Raw genomic sequence first — 21,393 nt, forward strand, 5'->3', positions numbered from 1 at the left:
GTACAAGATCCAGTCAAGGTGTCAGAAAAGTCTCGGCACGACAAAACAGTGCCAGTGGCAGAGACAGTATCGTATCCGAGCTAGTATCAGTTTTTATGGGGAAAGGACCAGTAGGACTGCATGTGACAATCATTAAAAGGAACATGGGGAGTATTAGCCAATGCATGTATGCCACGTCGCTGACGGTGCACAAAACTCTAGGAATGGTAAGTAGTGGAGCTTTTATGGCACGAACGCGTATAACAATAAGGCGAGTGGGTATTCTTCCTCATAAATCTCCTACGGGACACCTTCCTGTTGTTACACATTTGCCATTGCCAAGCTTTGAGGCTTCTTCACTACAACCACAAACCTCCTCGTCCGAAGAATCTATTGATCACTATATATCCCTACTTGACACACCTGGAGGCTGGCTACGGCTTTGACTATCCAAGTAAGTCTTCTTCCTCTACAGACTTACTGTCCTCACAGTGCATGGGTAGAAGAAAAATGTCGGAGAAGATGCAGGATACCATAGACGAAACTTCGGCAATCATCACCGCTCTTAAAGCTTCTCTACCACTTAATCCCGTAGTAAGCTACAACAGTATGTGTTCATTGAACAAGCTAAAGCGTTGCTGCAACTGTGGGATTTGCATGTGGTGGTGCAAGCTACAAGAATTGATTTTGACACAACTATAATCAAGCAGGTTCTTGATTCCTTCAATGCCAAGGATGGCAGTGCTGTAGTCAATGGTATGAAAGTCACAGCTACTCCTAACAGTATTGCTTATGCTTTCAAAATGCTCAATGAACCAAAGCCGACCACAACAACTGCATAATAGATTAGTGCGGCTCTCAATAAAATGAAGCAGCCAAGAAAAAATGCAAGGCTAGTGCAGAAGGGGTTTCAGCAGGCATGGGTGTCCCCGCAGCTTACAGGTTTGTGGTTGAAGCTGTTAGCCTGAAAAACAACCCCACGTATGTGTCAAAAAAGTTGTTTGCTATGTTGCTTGCAAAAAGATTAGATGCTACAACTCCAATCAACTTATGTCATATCTTATTGCATAATGTGCTCCAACAAACTACCAAGTTGAAATCTCATAATGTTTTCAAAACTTGGTACGTCTTGCAATTTCTTTATTGGGCAATTACTCTAGATGCTCATTATCAGGTACGGATGGCTTGGAGTCAGAAGCCCATTCCTAAAACTAACATGTCAAGTTATCTTCAGATGAAGAAGCTCCAGGTAATCAGTTGGCTTTAACTCGACAAAAGAGAAAGGCTACACATGTGGTGGACAATAGTTCAAAGAAACCGAAGGCTACATTGGCCAAAAGCAGAGCTGGGACCAGCCAGAAAGTAGAGCAGATTCTAGCAGACACCATTGCTGGGAAGGACCAACAAGAAAGGTCCAGTGCTGATCAGCTGGCGGTTCATACTGACAAGGGAAAGGGTCCAGAACCTGCTAGTCCAGCCAGCAAAATTCCTATTCCTTTCAGTGAATTGGCTTTATCCTTAGCCAAAAAGGACAGACTGTAGCAGTTACAAAATCACCCTCTCAAAGAACGACTAATTCTTTAGAAACCTGACTTTGCAACATTACCATACATGGCTCCTCTTACGTTTATGAGCCAATTCCCTCTGACCCAACAACGGTAATGAATGGTTGCTCGGTACTTATCCAATCATCATGGAATACAATTGTCAATGCTTTGGGACAAATGATGGATGCCTCAGCTTCCACTGATGAAGTGTCTAAGCTAAAAAAAGAAATGGGAAACAGCCAACAGCAAGTTCAAAAATTGAAGCAGGATATAGAGGCACAATATTACTGAAAACCAGTTAGTCTCTAGACAATTCAGGCATTGGAAGTAAAGCTGTCAAAGCTTGAAACAGAGAATAGGCAATTAACTGAAGACAAGGTAGAGGCTATGAGAAATGTTGACAGACTTGAGACTATGCTGAGAATGAAGAGGGTCGATTTCAACGCGTTGTTGACTAGCCACACTGCATTGAAAGCTTCTCTAACAGAGAGGTATATATAATAACCTGGCTGATATTTTAAGTCCAGAAGGCAATGTCACTTTGAATATGGATAATTTGAAGGCACTTATGGAGACCATGCAGAGTGATTTGCAAGTTAAGCTCTATGAATACAACAATGCTTTAGCAAATCAAGCTATCCTGGACTATATTGATAAGCAGAATGATCATGATGAGGATTCTGAGGAAGCAAAAGAGCAGGATGAGGAAGGGGAGGACAAACCAACAGATAAACCTGATGATGATGATCATACTACTCCCTCTCCACCTGCGGGCTCTAGTGCTAGTGGATCAGCGGCCACTAGGGGTAGTCAGCCCAACATGGACCAGCCAGACCAGCAGGCAGTCGAGGGTCCATCGGACTGATGATCAGCAACTAGGCAATGGGCAGACGCACAACACTGGAGGCTCTCAGTACACCAGTCCCAGCAGAGTCCATATGGGAAAGGAAAAGCCAAAGCTGTGACTGAGACCGTAAAGTGTGATGGGCAACATTCATTACAGCTCATCACACTGAACAAGAGACTGAGACATCAGCAAGCTCCTATTACTAGGATGTATTTGGAGGATGATGTTCTTATTTCTGATCTGGAACGCTTTCAAAGGCTATACGTTGAAGCCAGAGAAATGATTCAGCATTGGAAATTGGATGCCTTTCATGATCAAGAATTATGCCAACTACCTGCGTATCCCAGCAGAATCCAGCTACTGGAAAGGGTACTTGAGTGGGTGCTGACTTCTGATGTTAGGATAGTCAATCCACACTAGCAGCGACAGTCCACTGCAGACCAACATTCTTTAGCCATTGAATTAGATCTACTGCTTAGAAACAAGCCTTCATATAAGTGCATGAAGGAAGTTAGGAGTCAATTGAAAGAAGTTTTACTTTAGATGCAAATTGCCAGAGGAGTTTTGGACCATAGGGTGCAGGCTATTATTGAAGGTCAGACTTTCAGCAGTAAAGGACCTCAGGCTCAAATGATAGTAGGAGAACACGCAACTACTCTTCAGAGACTCTTTCAGCTAGTCCGAGTTACTCAAAAGATGATGCAGCAAGAGAACCAGGTTGTACTTAATTTTTTGGAATTTGTGTCCGATTCACCAGTTCTCCTGTATGCATTGCCTGCTAAGGAAGCTGAACTGCCCAGATTTTTCCCAGCTTTGTATCCTCAGCATCCATAACCAGTGGATCAGCTCACATACTTTAATATCACTTATGAACTTCAGGACTGGTATGAGCGAGCCATTGTAGAATGGAAAACCTGGCAAACAGTAATCAATGATGCTCTCAAACTCAATGATGTCATGGAACTGCAAGGAGAAATGCAGAGGGTCGAACTCTGTATGAGACAATGGAAGATCTAGCTACGTGGTCTCACAAAGATCACAAATCCGTTGCTTCAACTAACTATGGAGTCCTCTAAGATCCCTGAAAAGGATATCACCGCTAAACCAGGACACTGGGGCCACAGTATAGAGAAATGGTTGAGATTCTCTTTGAAGCAAGGATTAAAAAAAATGAGCCTCTTCCGCAGGGATGGATCCACATAGCCTCGCATTGTCATAAATTGGCCAGAACCCGTCTGACAAAGGGTAGACGCACTCTGTACGATCCCAACACCAAAACTTACAATCCTCTCACGCCTTATGAATTTGAGATGTCCACTGAAAGGCAGGATCAGCTTGAGCAGGAGGCCATTTATAGACTTATCCAGAAGGACAATGCTGGCACTGGGACTTCTGAGGCACCAACACGGAAGAAGGGCAAGAGGAAGCGAGTTCAGTGGAAGGATATTGGGTAGTTCCATCTCAGAATCAGACGGTGGATTTTCCCAGTGAGGCACTAGAATTTCTTTGGTTGGGCACCCTTGGAACTACAACTATAGGGGAGTCAAGCACTCAACAAGCATGAAGTATGGTATAAAGCTAGCAATCCCAAAAGAGTATTGCCATGAGGAACATTGGCCATACCATGAGGAACATCAGCCAAACCAGCAATCAGAAGGGTTTAGGGTTTAGGGTTTAAGCCAACCAAAGGGTCGAATGGTTTCCTCAACAATCAATCGAAATGAGGCGGTGGATTTTTCAAAAATTTGGAGTTATACCAAAATTCAAGAAAGGAGGGAAGGATGTAGAAGGCGAGGACAATCCCAACAGGCAAGAACTATCCCTTAGAAGGTCGGACAGTGGATCAGTCATGCCAGTAGTAATTACTGCAGGCAGTTACTTGCAGTAACTCCTGGGAGCTATAAATAGGACCCGCTACATTTGTAATCAGGCTTCTTGGTTATTCTTAGCTTCTTAGTAGTTCAGATGCTTCCTCATTTCTTGGCTTAGTCGCTTGTCTTTTGGCTTTAGCTTTCTCAGGTTATGAGCTCTTCGCCTCTAGCTTCACTCTGTAATCATTACTTCTATAATCATTTGAGCTTAAACCCATTACACACTGTATTGGTTGTCCTTGAGCTATTAATCTAAATCTACAAATACTCTTTCCAATATGTCTCTCATCTTAGTATAATATTCCAGTTTAGTTAACTATTTCAGTCCAGTCAGTTCTCTATTCCAATTTCACTAACTGAACTGATGACATAACCAGTAGCTTTAAATTCTAACACTGGAATCAGCTGTCTGAAGAGATCAGCTCCAATTCTAGAATGTCTTTCTCCATATGTGTTTGCATGTCCTTGCACCTTAAAAACTATGAAAGATGTTGTGCTATGTGGTGCTTTGATCAATATGTATGCCAAGTGTGGTGTCCTTACAAAAGAACAAAAACTTCTCGATGACCTCTTTGTCCAAACTATCATCTGTTCAACCGCATTGATTGTAAAGTATGCCCACCATAGCAAGGAATCTTTATGCTGCTTTCACTAAATGTGTCTCAAATGCTTCTCTCTAGATGTAGTCTCCTATGATTGCAACTTGAAGGCATGTAGCCTTACTAATATTGTTGACAAAATTCACAATGAGATTGCTAATCAGGGGTTGTTAGAGAAAGATGTCGTTCTTGATAATGCTTTAGTCAATATATATGCTAGAGTGGTGCCCTCAAGAAAGCATGAAAAGTTCTTGATAGACCTCCTCTCTTGGATGCCATAATAACTAATATCTAATTCTCTTAAATGGTTTTCTCATGTTAAACTGATCATTTAATATGGAGAAGTACCATGAGCGAAAAAGCTAGAATATTCGTAAGGCTAGCAGACTGGTCACAATAGGGATCCAAAGAGGGACCATTAAGACTTCCAAAAGCTAAGGTTTCAAAATTTCAATTAAAATTTCCATTGGCAAATATTGGGAAATTTGGATGCTTGTGGGAAGACTCAAAAGTCTTCCCACATCTCTATCAAGGAGGGGGCAAGCCCTAAAGGTAGGGGAAGAGAGAGAACAAGTGGGAGAAACACACACACACACTCCCAAGCTCCCATTACACAAAGGGCATAGTGGACACATGTGAGGCTCCTGGGCCAGTTGCCCCCAAACCCCCATTCAAATTCTATTGGATAGCCAAAGAGGTGGACCAATGAGAATTAGGCTAGATTAAATTTAGTCTAATTAATTTAAAAACACTTGATAAAGAACCAATGAAAATTAAGTTCCCTAGAAGACTATTGGACAGTCTGCCAAGGGGTCTAATGAGAATTAAGTAGCCCAATGGCTTGCTTAATTCCTATTGGCCAGAAGACAAAAGGGTCCAATGGGAATTTAAATGAATTATTTGAATTACCTAAGCTCTCACTAAAGGGGAAAGAGGGACACTTGTCACAAGGCTCTCCAATTGACCTCTTATTTCCTATTGGCTAAGCTTGGCATGAGCCAATGAGGGGCCAGCAAGAGGAAATAGCAAGAGGGGTCGACCAAGAGAGAGAGGGGGTTGATTTTGCAAAGTCATTATCACACACACAACTCATGTGTGGAGCAAAGAACTCTCTCTCCTTCTCCAAGCTTCAATGGAAAGCTCATCCATCTTCTCCAAGCTTTAAAAGGGGAGGCCTACACCAACAACTCTTGGCTTTGTGATGCAAATCCAAGCAAGAGCCAAGCTCCAATGCATGCTCATCTCCTCTACCATGCTAATTACTAAGCTATGCTAAGCTATTAAGAGTGATTATGTGAGGAGAAATACTTCTTTCTCGTAAGAATACTTCTTCTTCCTCTAGATCTACTCTCATACCCCGCTAGCTCTCACCATCTTCGACGGTGTGTGAGGTCTTGGGTCTGAGACCATGAGGGAATTGATGTTGTGTTTTTCAAGTGTAAGTTTGGTGCTTGAAGCTTCCATCTTCATTGCTTCAGCAAGTTATTGAAGGAACACAAAGTATTGTACTGTAAAATGTCTCCCTTGATGGGGGAAACCTATAATACAAAGCCTTTTGGAGGGGGGACCCGGCTCCATGTACATCCGGTCCTCAAATGTTGTCAATAGCTTAATTTCTCTCTCTTTTTGAAGTATTGTTCATGGGGGCATGTGGCCGCCCATGGCCAATGCGCTAGGGCGCGTGGCCACCCATGCTGGCCATGGGCGCCCATGGCCAACGCCGGCAAACCCCGCCCTGCCCCGCTCCCCTCGCCTCCACCCCCGGTAGCGCCCCTGCCCGCAAACCGGTAGCGCCCCTGCCCCGCCACACCAGCTTTCAACAAGTCAATAAAGAGCTCTATTTCCGTGTACATGATTTTTGTTAAAGATTCTCAAAATGAACTATGCTTGCATCTTTTAAAAGACATATTTAGGGGGCTGTTTTAATCAGACGCGAAGATGTCCTTTTTCTAAATGCAATCACCTATGTTTGCACATGGCCGACTTGTGAGCTTGCACGAGACCTTCACATGGGCAAGATAATTCACGATGACATTGCTTGTCAGAAGCTCTTGGAGAAAGATGTCATGCTTTGCAATGCTTTGATTAATATTCATGCGGCTTGACTATTTTCACATGATGCAAAGAGACAATCTTTTTTTAAAAGCAATTACCTATGCTTGCACCTTGAAGGGTTGTGGCCATACGCAAATACCTTCACATGAATGAGAATTCACAATGAGATTGCTACTCGGAGGCTATTGAAGCTTCACATGAATGAGAATTCATGATGAGATTGCTACTCAGAGGCTATTAAAGAAAGATGTCATGCTTTACTCGATATGAATGCCAAATATGGTGCCCACACGAAAACACGATAAGTATCCTCTATGGAATGCTATCTCTTGAAGCATGTTGATTGTGCTAAATGCCCGACATGATTGTGGCAAGGAAGGCATGTCCTTGATAAGCATCCTCTTTGGAATGCTATCTATTGAAGCATATTCTTGCTAAGCATCCTCTCTGGAATGCTATCTCTTGAAGCATGTTGATTGCAATACATGCCCGTCGACATGATTGTGGCGAGGAGGGCAGGATTGTTTTCACCAATTGTGCAATGCTTTGGTTGAAATGTATGTCACATGTGACGCCCTTACAAAAGCACTTAAAGTTCTAACTTCTTGATGGGCATCCTCTCATAAATGTCATCTCTTGGAGCCTACTGGTTGCAAAACATGTCCAACATAATTGTGGTAAAGAAGGCTGGTTTGTATTTACTAGATGCTAAACAACGGCCTTTCTCAATTACATTCAACTATTCTTGCACCTAAAAGGCTTGTAGCCTTATGTAACACCTTCACATGTGTGTGAGAGTTCACTATGAATCACTTGTAAGGGACTCTTGGAGAAAGATGTCGTACTTCACAATGCTTTGATGATTATGCTTGCCAAATGTGGTGCCCTCACGAAAGGATAAAGAGTTCTTGGGTTGTTGGAGAAACATGTTGTGCTTTGCAGTGCTTTGGTCAATATATGTATTGAATGTGGTGCCTTATGAAATCTCATAAAGTTCTTGATAATCACCCTCTCCAGAATGTCGTCTCTTGGAGCACATTGATTTGCAAGATATGCCCAAGATGGCTTAGACGAGGAAGCCCTAGGCTGTTTTAGCCAAATGCGAAGTGCATGTATCTTGCCATACAAAGTCTATTGGAGTGTTCTTCACTCTATTGGATACACAACGAGCTGGGTTACTTGAGTGTCTTGGTGAATGTGTATGCCAAATTTGATACCCTTATAGATGTACGAGAAGTTCTTGATGGATTTTTGTCTGGAATGTCATCACTTGGAATGCATTCATTACAAGATTTTCCCAACATGGCTGTGTTAAAGGAGCACTAAGTTATTTCCACCGGATGCAAAGAGAAGGCCTCTCACTATGCCTTGATTTCATTGATATGTATGTCAAATATGGTGCCCATTCAAAAGAGCATGTTGTGCTTGACCATAATTTAGTCGATAAGAACATGTGGTGCCCTTATGAAAGCACAAAAGGCTCATGATAAGCATTAGAAATGTCATCTTTTGGAGTGAAAAAAATGTTGAAAGAGAGATATTCTTAAATGCATTCATCACATCGATATACTCATGTGAAAGCAAGGCACCAAGCTCATTGCATTCATCGCAACGATATACTCATGCGGAAGCATGCCACCAAGCTCATGAGAAATGTTCAATTAACAACATTGCATTGGTTACGACAATCAACAAACAAGCATTGAAATAAAAAGATAGTAAAAGTTTTTCAACTCTTTTCGATGAAATGGCTAGCCAAGGGTTGCTGGAGAAAGATGTCATTATTGGTGGTGCTTTGCTTTAAATGTATGCCAAATGTGGCGCTCTCACAAAAGCACAAAAAGTTATTGTAGGATATGCCCAACATGGTTGGGGCAACAAAGCTCTGGACTATTTTAACAGGTTGGGACATGAAGGCCTCTCTTTGGATGCAAGCACCTTGAAGTTTTTGACATTGGTGAGTGAGGAGATTGCTAGTCAAGGATTGTTGGAGAAAGATGCCATTCTTGGTAGTGCTTTGCTCGATATGTATGCCAAAGGTGGCACCCTTACAGAAATGGACGAGAGTGAGTAAATATTATGTTTACGTTGATTATGAAGCTACACATTCTCTCTAGGTGCGGTTACCTATTCTTGGACTTTAACAACCTACTTACAGTGATGTTACCCTCTTACAAGAGTAGAGACAACACGAGGTCAAAGGCAAGTTACGTGTATCAACGAGGGACATCCGAACATGTGGTGAGTAAGCTCTACCACATTTTTCTCTTGAACACTAGAACACAGTGAACGAATACACCGAAATTTGCATTTGCCGTGGGAATGGCACGTTCCCTTGTATTATATAAAATTGGGGAGGACTATGGAAACTCCCCCGTGCAAGGAAACTTGCATGTTTTCTTTTTTTAATAAAATAACATAAAAATAGATCAATACATAAAAAATTTAATATTTTTTAATATGATAAAAAACATTAAACTACAAAAATTCTAACCCACTTTATGGTTATTTGTGAGGTCTTCGTGTTGTATACAAAACATTATGATTGCACTATGCCAAGGATAGCACACTAACAGTAAGTGCAATCTCTCTCTCTCTCTCTCTCTCCAATTCCTATAATCTTGATCTCTCTCTGTCCCTCACTCTCCCCTAAGCAATAAATATGTCAGACAGAACTAGAAGTATTAATCTACCTCGTATTGTCATCTTTGTATGTGCTCCTATGCACTATACACTACAATGCAGCTAACGAAGCACTCTAGTTACTTTGTTAGCATAAGATCCCTATTCAAATTATCTATCTCTCCTTGCTCCACTTGGCAACCAATGATTGGTTGCTTTTTCAAGCGATTAAAAAATTGCTACTTCAACAACGCGATCAATTTACATCCTCGATGATGGGCACTTGTCAATTCCCCCTTCGCACAATTGACATCATGCTACGTAGACGAGCTGGTGAATGAGTCTCTCTCTCTCTTCTACGACGTTAAAACTCTCTTCTTCTTCTTCTTCTTCTTCTCTCTTTCTCTCTCTCTCTCTCTCTCTCTCTCTCACACACACACACACACACACACGATTCTTTTTCTCAATCATCGTGGGGTTGATGAATATCTTGAAATCGTCACCTGTTTTGTGTCCATAGAGCGACAACTAAATCATGCCCAATTTCATGTCCACAAAGCAACAACAAATCAAGGGCAAAAGCAATATTTGATGCACAAGTGCAATGACAGAAAGAGCATGGTGAGGCCTCAAAACCAATGAGTTTGTTGTTTAACAGAATTCAAAGCATATTTTGAGAATAAAGATTTGGCAAGGTAGTAGGATACACACTCAGGTCCCCAATAGTGGGGTACTTTAGAAAGACTCATATTTTAGACGCACATTGGTGACCTTTCATTGGGCAGAGAATTCGCGATGATCAGATTGCTTGTCAAAGGATGTTGGAGAAGTGCTTGGCAGTGCTTTTATCAATATGTGTGCCAATCGTGGTTTGCGGACGCGAAGGGAACTCTCCAGATGCAATCACCTACATTGGCCTTCACATAGGTGAGAGAATTCATGATGAGATTTATAGTCAAGGACACCACCTATGCTTGCACCTTAAAGGCCCGTGCCCTTCTGCAAGACAAGGGAGTTCTATGCTGTGGTTCAACAGATTTGAGGGAAAGGCCTCTCTCTAGATGCAATCACCTATGCTTGCAGTTAAAGGCCTATGCCAAATGTGGTGCCCTCACAAAAGCTTGAAAGTTTTTGATGGGAAGCCTTTCTGGGATGTCATCTCTTGGAGTGATGGTCTAACAATTCATTGAGTGAAAGATAGGCCTTGATCTTTTCCTTGATGCAAGATTGCATTAATGTAAGGATCTGCATTTGACGATTTCGCCTATTCTTCTATACTAACTCAATTTCAATGCAACTAATGAAGTACAATAGACAAGACTTCTTGCATTATAAAATTCGCATTGTATGATTAGGATGCATGATACCATTTTCCTTCCTCTTTCTTTCTTCTATTTGTAATTTCTCTTACATCTCACATTTTCACCCTCTCCCTTTAGCTCCATCTCATTTCATTTCCAATGAGCACTTGTCTAATCATTTTTTGTCGAAGGTTCAACTCTAGCGTTTGACATCGTCACGAGACGAAAAAGAACCTGCGGGGGCAACATAAAGAATTAAATCTCAACCGTTTAGGGTTTGATTTCAGCTTACAGGGACAATTTCTTGCCGAAGCAGAGCAGCAGCAGTAGAGGACGCCCGCAACTCACACTTTCAGGTAAGCTATCTGTCCAGCTCCCCACGATGGAGTTGGTTTGCTGTCGCTGATTGCTAAGGCTACCTGCTTTTTCTCTGCGTTTTGGCTTAACGATTATTTCATGACGCTACACTTGCTCTGGGTCTGTTGTGCGTGTACGTGGCTGCTAGAGCCCGTACTTACATCTCCTTCACACAGTAGTTTGAGTCTTAGACTAGGAAACCAGAATTGGCTGTCCGTCTCGCAGCTTTAAAAGGATACCGATGCAGGTGACCTTGGGGTTTGCTTATGGCATCGAATTGTATGGTATCTAGCAAGACTGCTATGTGTTGCAAACCTTCACACCATCTATGGCTTCTCAACAGAGATTGTCTTTCTCAGTTCCTCTGTTATGTTGCATAGTTTGTACGTAGCTTATCCATCTCCAGCTTATACCTTCTAATGTTGGCCTTATTTACTTTGTTAAGCAAAGGTTCAATGGACACACCCTCAGGCAAAAGAAAGCGCCCGAATGACCAGGGTCTCAGAAACAATCAGCCAAGGAGAAAGCAAAGTCAGTTTGGAGGAGGGGATCAAGAGCAGCCTTTACCCACCCCTGATGATACAACCTATCGAATTCTTTGTGCAGGTATCAAAATTGGCAGTGTCATAGGTAAAGGAGGGGGAATAATAAAGACACTAAGAAGAGAGACTAATGCAAGGATCAAAGTGCTTGATCCTGTACCGGGAGCTGATGAAAGAGTTGTTCTAATCTGGAGCACCCAGCAAGATGAGGAGAAAAGAAAACACAGAGATAGCTCCAAGGACAACGAGGACAAAGAAGAAAGGGAGGACCATGACAGCAGGAAACCCGAAGCATATTTACCAGAGGGAGTGCAGATACTTTGTCCTGCTCAGGATGCTTTATTCAGAGTACATGCAAAGATAGTCGAGGATGAAAGGAATCCATCTAATGTGGACGATGATCATGGCAATGAGATGTCATCTGGTGAAGTGACTGCTAGGCTTCTTGTCCCCAATAATCAGATTGGCTGCTTGCTTGGGAAAGGTGGCAGAATTATTGAGAAGATGAGAAACGAGACTGGTGCACAGATACGAATTTCTAGCAGGGATACACTTCCTGGGTGCGCTTCTCCTACAGACGAACTTGTGCAGGTACTTGTGTCCCCTTAAAGTCTGATTTAGTTTCTTGATATGTGTCGAGTATTCTAACCCTTCAGCAATGCTATCACAGATATCTGGTGACCCAGTTGTGGTTAAGAGAGCCCTATATGAAATTTCTGCTCGAATTTATGAAAGTCCTTTGCGGGACCGCCCTCAGGGACCACCTCCAAACATGCCTCCTCCTGCAGTTCCTCCTAGAGGACAGATGTATCCGCCATCTAATATGTTACCCCCGCCCATGTATGGTGCAGGAAATATGGGTGGTGCTGGTTCAGGGTATGGAGGCATGGAGCCAGGAGCTCCATGGTCACAAGGAAGTCATCCTTTTCCACCTTTCTCTCAGCCGGGTGTATCTCCTATGGACAGACCGGATAGTGGAAAGGAAGAGGATTTTTCAATTCGTGTTCTTTGCCCCAATGACAAGATTGGGATGGTCATCGGCAAAGGTGGAAATGCTATCAGACATTTACGTGATATCACAGGTGCCCGCATCAAAGTTGAAGATGCCGTTCCGGATGCTGATGAGCGGGTCATAGCTATTTCGGCCACAGAGGTATGATCCTGTACTGACCACGACCATGTTTCTACCCATTGCAGGATTGATGGCTGCATCTAACCAACTGGAACTCACTTCTTTTTGTTTAGTTTCTTCACGATCTCTCGCCTGTTATTGAAGCTGCATTGAAGCTGCTTATTAAGATAAATGATGGTGGGGATAATGAAGGGCTATTGACAAGCAGGCTGCTTGTCCCTTCAAGACAAATAGGTTGTCTTCTTGGGAAAAGAGGAAGTGTTATCACTGAAATGAGAAAGAAAACCACTGCTAGTCTCAAGGTCCTGCAAAAGGTGGACTTGCCCAAGTGTGCCCAGGACAGCGATGAGCTTGTTCAGGTACAATTACCTTCCCAGTAGTTTCTCTTTGAACCTAGGTACAGAGGTGTGGGTGTGTGTGTGTGTGCATTTCTCTCTTTGGATGGAGAGTACTGACCTGCCTTCTGCTTCTTTCCTTTGTGTAGATTATTGGAGATGAGCACGTTGCAAGACAAGCCCTTATCGAAGTGCTTTCCAGACTTAGATGCAATGTTTTTGGGCTGGAATTAGATGACCTTTACAAGTTTGGCGGTCCGCCTGGATTACCTTTCAATGGTCCACCAGCTAAAGGTGGTTTTGTACCACCTCCAAGCCTTCCAAGTAGGCATGATGTTGGGTTTTCAGCAGGCCCCCCTCCTAGCCTCGGTAACAGGCCCGATGGAGGATATCGGGGAGGTGCGTATCCCCACAATGGGTATGGTATGCAAAGTGCACAGTACGAATCGAGCTACAACGCCCTTCCTCCTCCTGCCTCTTTGCAGGTAATAAAAGTCTCTGAGATGGAGGATATTGTATAGTTTCAAACCATTGTTGTTAAGAGCATTCTGTCTGTGCTATTTGGTGTACTTGTCACTAGACGTAAGCAATCTGTTTATCAAATTGTTGGATGACCATTGACAACAACCAACCAACACACCATATAAACACCATATAAACACCCCCCCCCCCCCCCCCCCTCCCAAATTGTTTATCAAATTGTTGGATGACCATTGACAACAACCAACCAACACACCATATAAACACCCCCCCCCCTCCCCCCGGGCCGCTGTGTGCGGATCTCCCTTCTTTCTCCTTTTTTTTCTTTTCATTTCTTGTTTTCTTGAAAAAAACAATCAAGTCAAGGCAGTGGTAGGGCAAGGGTTTGATTAGGACAAAGGGGGCAGCTTCACATAATTGTCCTTAAGGGCAAGGCACTTTCTTGTTGCCATGGACCTGTACATACTAAATTATGCGGAGTTTTAGTACAACATTTCCAGATCACTCACTCGATCGCTTGTCTGTTAAGGGTGCTGGAGGTGGCTACGGCAGCTTCTCTGATTTTGACAGCAGTACATATGGCTCCAGGATTTATGGAGAGTATGATTCTTTGTATTCCCTCTTTGCACCTGGCTGCACTTCCTACAAAAATGTAGAAACTTGTTGAGCCTGTTGCTAATGAATGTTCCTTGTGCAGGACTGGTGGACTTGGTGGTGTGCCAAGAAATCCAACCAACAAGGTCGTGGAAATGACTATTCCTGGTTCGTCAGCCAATTCTGTACTTGGCAAAGGAGGAAGCAATGTTACTTCCATACGGGAGGTGTGTGTGCGTGTGCGCTACTTCTTGCATGGATGCACTACCATGTTGAACACACTAGTTTTATGCTTCTTCTTCCCACAGATTTCAGGGGCCAAATTGACGGTACTTGAACCAAACCCAATTACTGGAGATCGTGTTGTGGAAATATATGGGACCCCAGAGCAGACCCAGGCTGCACAAAGCTTGCTTCAAGCCTTCATTTTAAGTGGGCAAAGCTCAGGAGGTGGCCCTCGTGGGCTTTACTAATGAGATATTCATGCAGGTAAGCAAGGTATTGTAGATTTCAACTTACGCTCTTAAACCTTGTGCTTAATAGGAATTCGCTATATGTGATGTGGTTGAGTAAGGTTAGGGCCAATAACGTGCTGTAGACAGCTCATGTAAAGTCCTACTAGTAAGTTACTGGCTTTTTTCCCTATTCTGATACATTGTTACCTTCCTTTTCGTCGGAACATTACAGCTATGATAAGTGCCTTGGACCCAGAGATATGACCTTTTGCGGCTCAAAGACTCAATGACTTGGCAGTCTGTTTTTCCAAAGTGACAGCTGACTGATCTAAGTGGACCATTCTATTGTCGAAGGCCTTTGTCATGAAATGACCTTTTAGCGTTAGCTTTACTTGCCCTTTCACAGATAGACCTTGTTTTCAGAGAGTGGCCTGAATCGGCTTCATTTGGTTCTTGAATTCAAAATCCCCAGTGTTGTTTTGCTTGGCTTACCTTTATGTTAAAAGGGCTATGCCTGCCATAGGCATGGCGACGTTGTCATTTGAAGCATGATTGCCACACTACCTCTTGCAATAATTTTCTTTCCTAGGAGTGCAAGTTGTCTGATGATTGTTTGGTTCTGAAATCATCTCTCTACAAGCGGCGATGCCTCCGCAAGCGGCTTATGCAGAGGTGTCCACAGTTTTCAATTTCCTTGTATGAGGCCTCACCTGAAAGTTAGTGGTCTTACATTTATAATTTCATTTGGCATTGTCTATTCAGGCTTTGATGTTATGGATGCTGCTAATGATTTTTGGCGATCCAATTATAGTTTTTTGATCTGTGCATTGATGAGATTAATTCAAGAAGGTCAGTACAGTGAGCCTTTAAGGTAGTTGGAGTCCTCCAAGGTTACTAACTTTTAGAGAATTTCTTCTGGTTGATGGGGATGAAGATGAGCATTACTCCACTGGGGTTGTTTTCTGGTCACAGGGGAATTTACAAGTACAAAAATGTCACTGTGATCAGTAGCACTTGGAGCGAGGCATTCAACATTATAATGAGGCATAGCTCTCTTTGCTGTGTGGGTTCAAACGGTCTCTGGCAACCTCAACCGTGCATTGTTTGGGGATGGCTGGTGTGGATGTCACGTAGTAAAGGAAGGCTGAACAAATTGGATTAGGTCTGTAGTGGATGGTGATTGGGAGTTTGAAAAAGGTTTGAAAGGGGTAGTGAAGGCAATCTCCTAACAATTGATCCGATGAAGGGAGAATTTGGAGGCTTGTCACTATCGGTTTGTAGGACTAACTACAAGCACTCACACTACATTTAAGGCTAAGAACTATCTGATCAATACATCAGGGAGCTTGTAGATTTTTGTCGAGGCCTTTGTGGTGAATAGCTAGGGCTCTAATGTCAAAGATTTTGCCATTCTGATGTCCCCTCTTTTGTATCTGTGCTGCTGAGGTTACCGACTTAGCCTCATTGTGGATCTTTGATAGCGTGAACTTGCAGGATTGGTGACGAGGATTAGTATTTCTTTCTCTTCAACTCATTTTTCATGTCTCCTGTAGCAGTTGCCCCTGCCTTGAATATTGGTTCTTCTTAGAAGTAATGTCTGGATTGATGATTTACTTATCTATGCTGTGTGGGAAGTGAGACGTGTGTTAACGCAAGTAAGCTGCATTGAATCAACCACATGTCCCAAATATGCGCACAATGATGGTTAGTAAACAGCTACAAGAGCTGGTTAAAAGGTATTGTTGTTGCTTGTTTGAGTGGATCCTTTCGGCACCATGTGCAAGCATGATATTCACAGACGGGGATTTACAGTGCGTGCATTTTGGGGCTGGAAAGCACCTGGTGTTGCTTGCAAGCTGTGCATCCACCAATCGTTGTCGGTGGTGCTAATTGGGGATGTGGTGATATTGAGCCTGAAATTGTATATTTGACAGAATTTTACACTCTAGTCTATGTTGTTTAGTACATGAGTGCTAATAGAAAAGGGGCAGTTGGTAAATTGAATCAGCTGCTATGAGTATGGTCCTTCTCAGTTGTTTCACTCGTGTTCAAGTTAATGGATTGTAATGGAAGTAATGGCTGGATACAGAAAGGGTTGTAAGAAATAGAATATATAGAGGTTATGTTGACAGGCATATTGAAGAAGGCTAAAAGGTTTTGAAAGAAATAAAAAAGTAAGATAAAAGAGCTTTTCTCACTTTCTCATTTAAGCAATGGACATATTAACATTAAACCCTGCAAGATAGAAATTGAAGAAGTGTAGTGGGTGAAAATATGAATTGGTGGTTCCACCCTTTTCATATTTTGGCAAATCCATATGGTCCTCGAAGGAAGAGTCTTTTTTAAGAAGCGGGCTCCCACTAGTATGGTACCATTAAGCTTGTGGTATTGATGAGTAATTACTGAATTGAAGTCATTGCTAGCATGTAGGTTTGCTAGTGATTGTGAAAAGGTTCGATGTGTGTTAAAGGGCTCAACAGAAGGAAAATTCTCTTCAAGGCCTTGGTTCAAGGGGCGTAAAAGAAGGAACATAAACACTCTCTCTCTCTCTCTCTCTCTCTCTCTCTCTCTATCTAAAACCATTTAAACATCTATGTAAAATCATAGTGACTCGGTTCGCCGCTCGGCTCTAAGCCAATAGTAAATGACATTTTGGACAAATCTGAGCTTGGAGTTGTAAATGAATTGTTCAATGTAGCTCCCCTCACAAGGCAAATATAGAGTAGAATTCTAGATAGTTTTTATTTAGGGTCCTTTGGAGGAAAATTCATGGCTCTATCCATTGCCTTCAACACGAAAACCTCAAAACGGTTTCCTCTCTTTAATACATATACTTATGTGCAAGAGGTGAATGAAGGAATGAGCTTGAAAAAAATAGCTTAAAAATTGAGAAGGAAAAAGGAATATAATTTATAACAATTTTATGAATATTTTAGATTTTTTTCATCCTAGTCAATCCCAATAAGGTTGAGAAAATAAAACTTATTATCTATTTGAAGCATAAAATGACTTGCATAATTGCAAGTTAAGTTCCCATTTAAGGGGAACAAAAGTTAAACAAGAAACCATCAAATATTGCAACAGTAAGTTGGTCAACCATAGATAGTCTATGTGGAAAGGTAAATTCATCTTTTATGATGATTTTTAGACTAATAACCAAATTACAAGTTTCAAAACTCTATAAGCATGTCAATCATCTTGCTTGTACTACTTAAATATGGATAATTAGGTAGGATTTTGACATCGATAATGCTCTTCTAAGGAAAGGGAAAATGGAGGTCTGAGATTTGATCCTTCAGAATATTGTAAATTGCAAGAGAATTTGCAGATTTTAAAGTAACACATGAATCATTGCATGTTGTTTAGAGCCTCGAGTGACCATACTTAAGATGCTCGTTTAGAAGTGGCCAAAGCTCAAAGGCACACCGAGGACCTACTATCATTGATTTTAGCATGAAATAAATAAATAATGCTAATGTTCATACAACCCAATTGTGCTCAAGTGTGGTGCTAATTGACAAGTGGGAACTTTCATGTACATCTCTCTTTGCTGAAGACTCAATCAAGTTTTTCAGAATTCTAAAAACAGTTTACTTGTATGCACTTGTCTCTATCATTTCCAAATAATTTTAAGACCCCTTCCATTGCTTTTTGAATTTTTACATATAGCAACTTGTGTTAGCATCCTAAACGATTCATTAGTTATGATAAATATGCTATACTTGTATGCTATTGTCTTTACCTTTACCAAATCTTCTATGAGACTTGAGAGTAATAAACACATAGAGGTTCACTATTCCTTTATTAGAGAGAGGGTCTTAGATGGAAACATCAATCTTGTCTACAGCTGCACAAAGGATGAGGCAGTTGATCTCTTCACCAAGACACTAGGCTCGGAGAAGCTACGACAATTTTGAGGGATGCTAGGAGTACACGATATTGTATTGAGCTCGAGGTGGAGTGTTGAGGTATTAAGCTCTATGCCCACCTAACCGGCTGCTCCACATCATTCATTACTAGTGTGTGTGATCCACAGTTTTTCTAGATAGTGATACAAAAGTTGGACTGCACCAACTCGGTCTACCTATCGAGAGTGATGGCATACTTGTCTGCCTCTCACTCACTATGAAGACTTGTACATAGTCCTTGTCACATATGCTTTGTAGTCCTTATTGATTTTGGTAGTGAAGAAGAATCTTGAGAGCCTCCATCTCTGTGTCTCTTCTCTTCTCTTTGTGTATTTGTGCTTGCAAGAGTTCGAGCTCTCTTCTCTATTGTTTCTCTTCAACTTGCCCAATTTAAAAGAAACAAGATCAATGAGCAAAATAGATATTAGATTATTGAGAAAGAGCTTCTCTAATTACAAAGTTTTAGCACTAGCCTTCTAAGCATGGGTATTAAGCTCAAGGCTAGGCCATCCAAAAGTGATACTCAAGAATGAATCCTCTTTGCATAAAAGGGCTTCTTATAAAGGCATGGACTTCAAGCCTTTATCTATTACAATTAGATAAAGCTCACCTCCATATGATATACCAATGTTAGCCTAAAACTATACAAGACTAATAGGAAAGATTGTAGCATGTTCTCCTATTCTTGGTGCATCCATGGTCCATTTGTTAGCTGCTGTGCTAACATTCCCCCCTCCTAATTTGGTGACATCCTCATGTGCCATTGAAGCAGAGTACGTTGACATGGTGGAAAGTACGTCCTTGGAGGAATGAGCTGTCAAAATGTAAAGTAAGTCATAAGTATCAAAGGCCAACAAATATGAATAGAAAAGTACAACAGAGATCATGCAAAGTGAATTTTTCTTCCAAAAGATGGGTCCAGTTATAACCAAAAACTAATTTTTAGAGCCACAAGGAAATTCAACCCCAAAGAAGATCACTAAAAGACTTTGAGATGTGAGAAAAGGTGCACCTTTTTGGGGATGCTTACAAACCATGGTGAAGGGACCATGTCATGCTTGCATGCACTATGAGGGCTCACTTTTGGAGCCACAAGGAAATTCAATCAAAAGAAGTCCACTATAAAGGGAAATAGATACCCTTAAAGAGGAGTTAAAGAAGATCAAGCTTGAATCCAACTCTGAAGATACTTTAGAAGAGGCAACCAGTGAAGGGCTCATGAAGGACAAAGAGGCTTTGCAATTCTTGAATTTTGATGAGCTAACTACTGAACACACTTCTTTTAGTCAACATGTCCCCGAGGTTCCTTTAACACACGATGAAGCACGTATCTCAACACCACTTTAACACACGGTGAAGCAGTACCTCAACACCACTCAAAAATATAAGTGCAGAAGCTCAAGAGGCCATCTTGCAAGAGATATATGAAATCTAAAAAGGAGCCATGGAACGGAAAGGAGAATCCTACACTCTGTCAATGTCCCCCTAGCTTACACCAAAACAAATAAATCAAGATTGTTACTAGTAGGTATTACCCTTTCCATTAATAAAACCCGAACTCCTTCAAATCAAAGAAAGATTGATCAAAGAGTCACAAGAAGCTGTAAGATACATCCATAGACATATAGCCAATGTGGAAAGTTGGATGGCTGAAAAGACATGCGATGTATTACATACTACTAGTCAATGCACTTGCAAATATCAAAGAAGACCCCTCTTATTGCCTAGTGCCTAGAGCAAGAGAATGGGAAGCATATGCCACATTGAAAGAGAAAAGAACATCATGGATAAGGAATCCCAATCTCCAAGCGATCATATCCGAGCAATCACTAAACCGAGCAAACTAATTCAAATGATCGAGAGTCCTGCCACCTCCAACCGTGCTGCCTATAGCAAAACACACACACACACACACACACACACACACACACACACACACACACAGAGAGAGAGAGAGAGAGAGAGAGAGAGAGAGAGAGAGAGAGAGAGAGAGAGAGAGAGAGAGAGAGAGAGAGAGAGAGAGAGGATGATAATGATGATGGGAATATGAAGAATGCATGGACACATATCATCTGCGTGTGACACACAAACCCACTCTTGAACACACTCATGTTAGTATGCTAAAACACTTGCATACACATCCCATAACATGCTATACACATAGGTAGAGTACACGATGTAGATGCACACTACTTGTGACCATGCTTTCAAGCACGGCTGTAAAATTTTTCCCACTCATGTACTTCCAACAAAATGGAATGAGCTTTAGTGCTTGAAATCACAACCATGTAAACTACAACAAAGCAATAGCAATGGTAAATTGCCTTAACATTGAGCACTAAGATCTCTCACTTCTCTTGAGTGGAGCTAGTGCTCCCAAAGGCATCATTTGTCCAAAATCAACAAAGCACACCATTTCCCTTAATGGCTATGGAGTATCTCTTTTAGCATCATGCTAAACACTTTAGTGATTTAATTGTGATGTTGGATTTCCAATAGGAAAAATATGACCTTATTGCCATGCCAACCCATAGATTGATCAACCTATTGAGGACCTCATGCTTCCCTTCAACTTTCGTTGAAGGTTGTTTCTAGACCCTTGGTGTAGCTCATGCTGTCAAAGATTAAGAGCCTCAGAATCCCATAGTCAACACACACACAGAGAGAGAGAGAGAGAGAGAGAGAGAGAGAGAGAGAGAGAGAGAGAGAGGTAGTTGAAAAAAAGTCCAAAAACCATGAGATATAATAACCAAGGTTAAAAAATAGTGA

The 21,393-nt window shown here is 41.8% G+C and overlaps 1 protein-coding gene across 10 annotated transcripts; it reads left to right on the forward strand.

Moving 5' to 3' along the window:
- The first annotated feature begins 11,013 nt into the window (after nt 1–11,013).
- Nucleotides 11,014–16,264, forward strand: LOC147444597 (RNA-binding KH domain-containing protein RCF3-like). Of its 10 annotated transcripts, none has more exons than XR_015190051.1 (10): nt 11,014–11,177; nt 11,624–12,311; nt 12,391–12,873; nt 12,966–13,211; nt 13,337–13,672; nt 14,197–14,267; nt 14,365–14,488; nt 14,570–14,759; nt 15,479–15,587; nt 15,689–16,264. XR_015190051.1 is itself a non-coding variant. In XM_086527144.1 (9 exons), the coding sequence occupies exons 2-8, from the start codon at nt 11,634–11,636 to the stop codon at nt 14,732–14,734; spliced, it is 2,103 nt and encodes a 700-aa protein (XP_086383270.1). In that variant the 5' UTR covers nt 11,014–11,177; nt 11,624–11,633; the 3' UTR covers nt 14,735–14,759; nt 15,689–16,264. The 10 variants fall into 10 exon arrangements, 6 of the variants coding, with proteins under 6 accessions (XP_086383270.1, XP_086383268.1, XP_086383269.1 ...); XR_015190052.1 differs by having other exon boundaries at nt 15,479–15,565; XR_015190049.1 differs by having other exon boundaries at nt 14,570–14,750.
- The last annotated feature ends 5,129 nt before the right edge of the window (nt 16,265–21,393 follow it).

The sequence above is a fragment of the Adiantum capillus-veneris genome, chromosome 13 (assembly GCF_014529385.1).
Source record: "Adiantum capillus-veneris isolate H3 chromosome 13, ASM1452938v2, whole genome shotgun sequence".
NCBI classification, from domain to species: Eukaryota; Viridiplantae; Streptophyta; class Polypodiopsida; order Polypodiales; family Pteridaceae; genus Adiantum; species Adiantum capillus-veneris.

Bases quoted from the DNA above. Each gene is read 5' to 3' on its own strand.
- LOC147444597 (XM_086527144.1), top strand. From the start codon at position 11,634: ATGGACACACCCTCAGGCAAAAGAAAGCGCCCGAATGACCAGGGTCTC. The intron at 12,312-12,390 runs GTACTTGTGTCC...ATGCTATCACAG, and splicing joins CTACAGACGAACTTGTGCAG to ATATCTGGTGACCCAGTTGT. The intron at 14,268-14,364 runs GTATGATTCTTT...TTCCTTGTGCAG, and splicing joins GGCTCCAGGATTTATGGAGA to GACTGGTGGACTTGGTGGTG.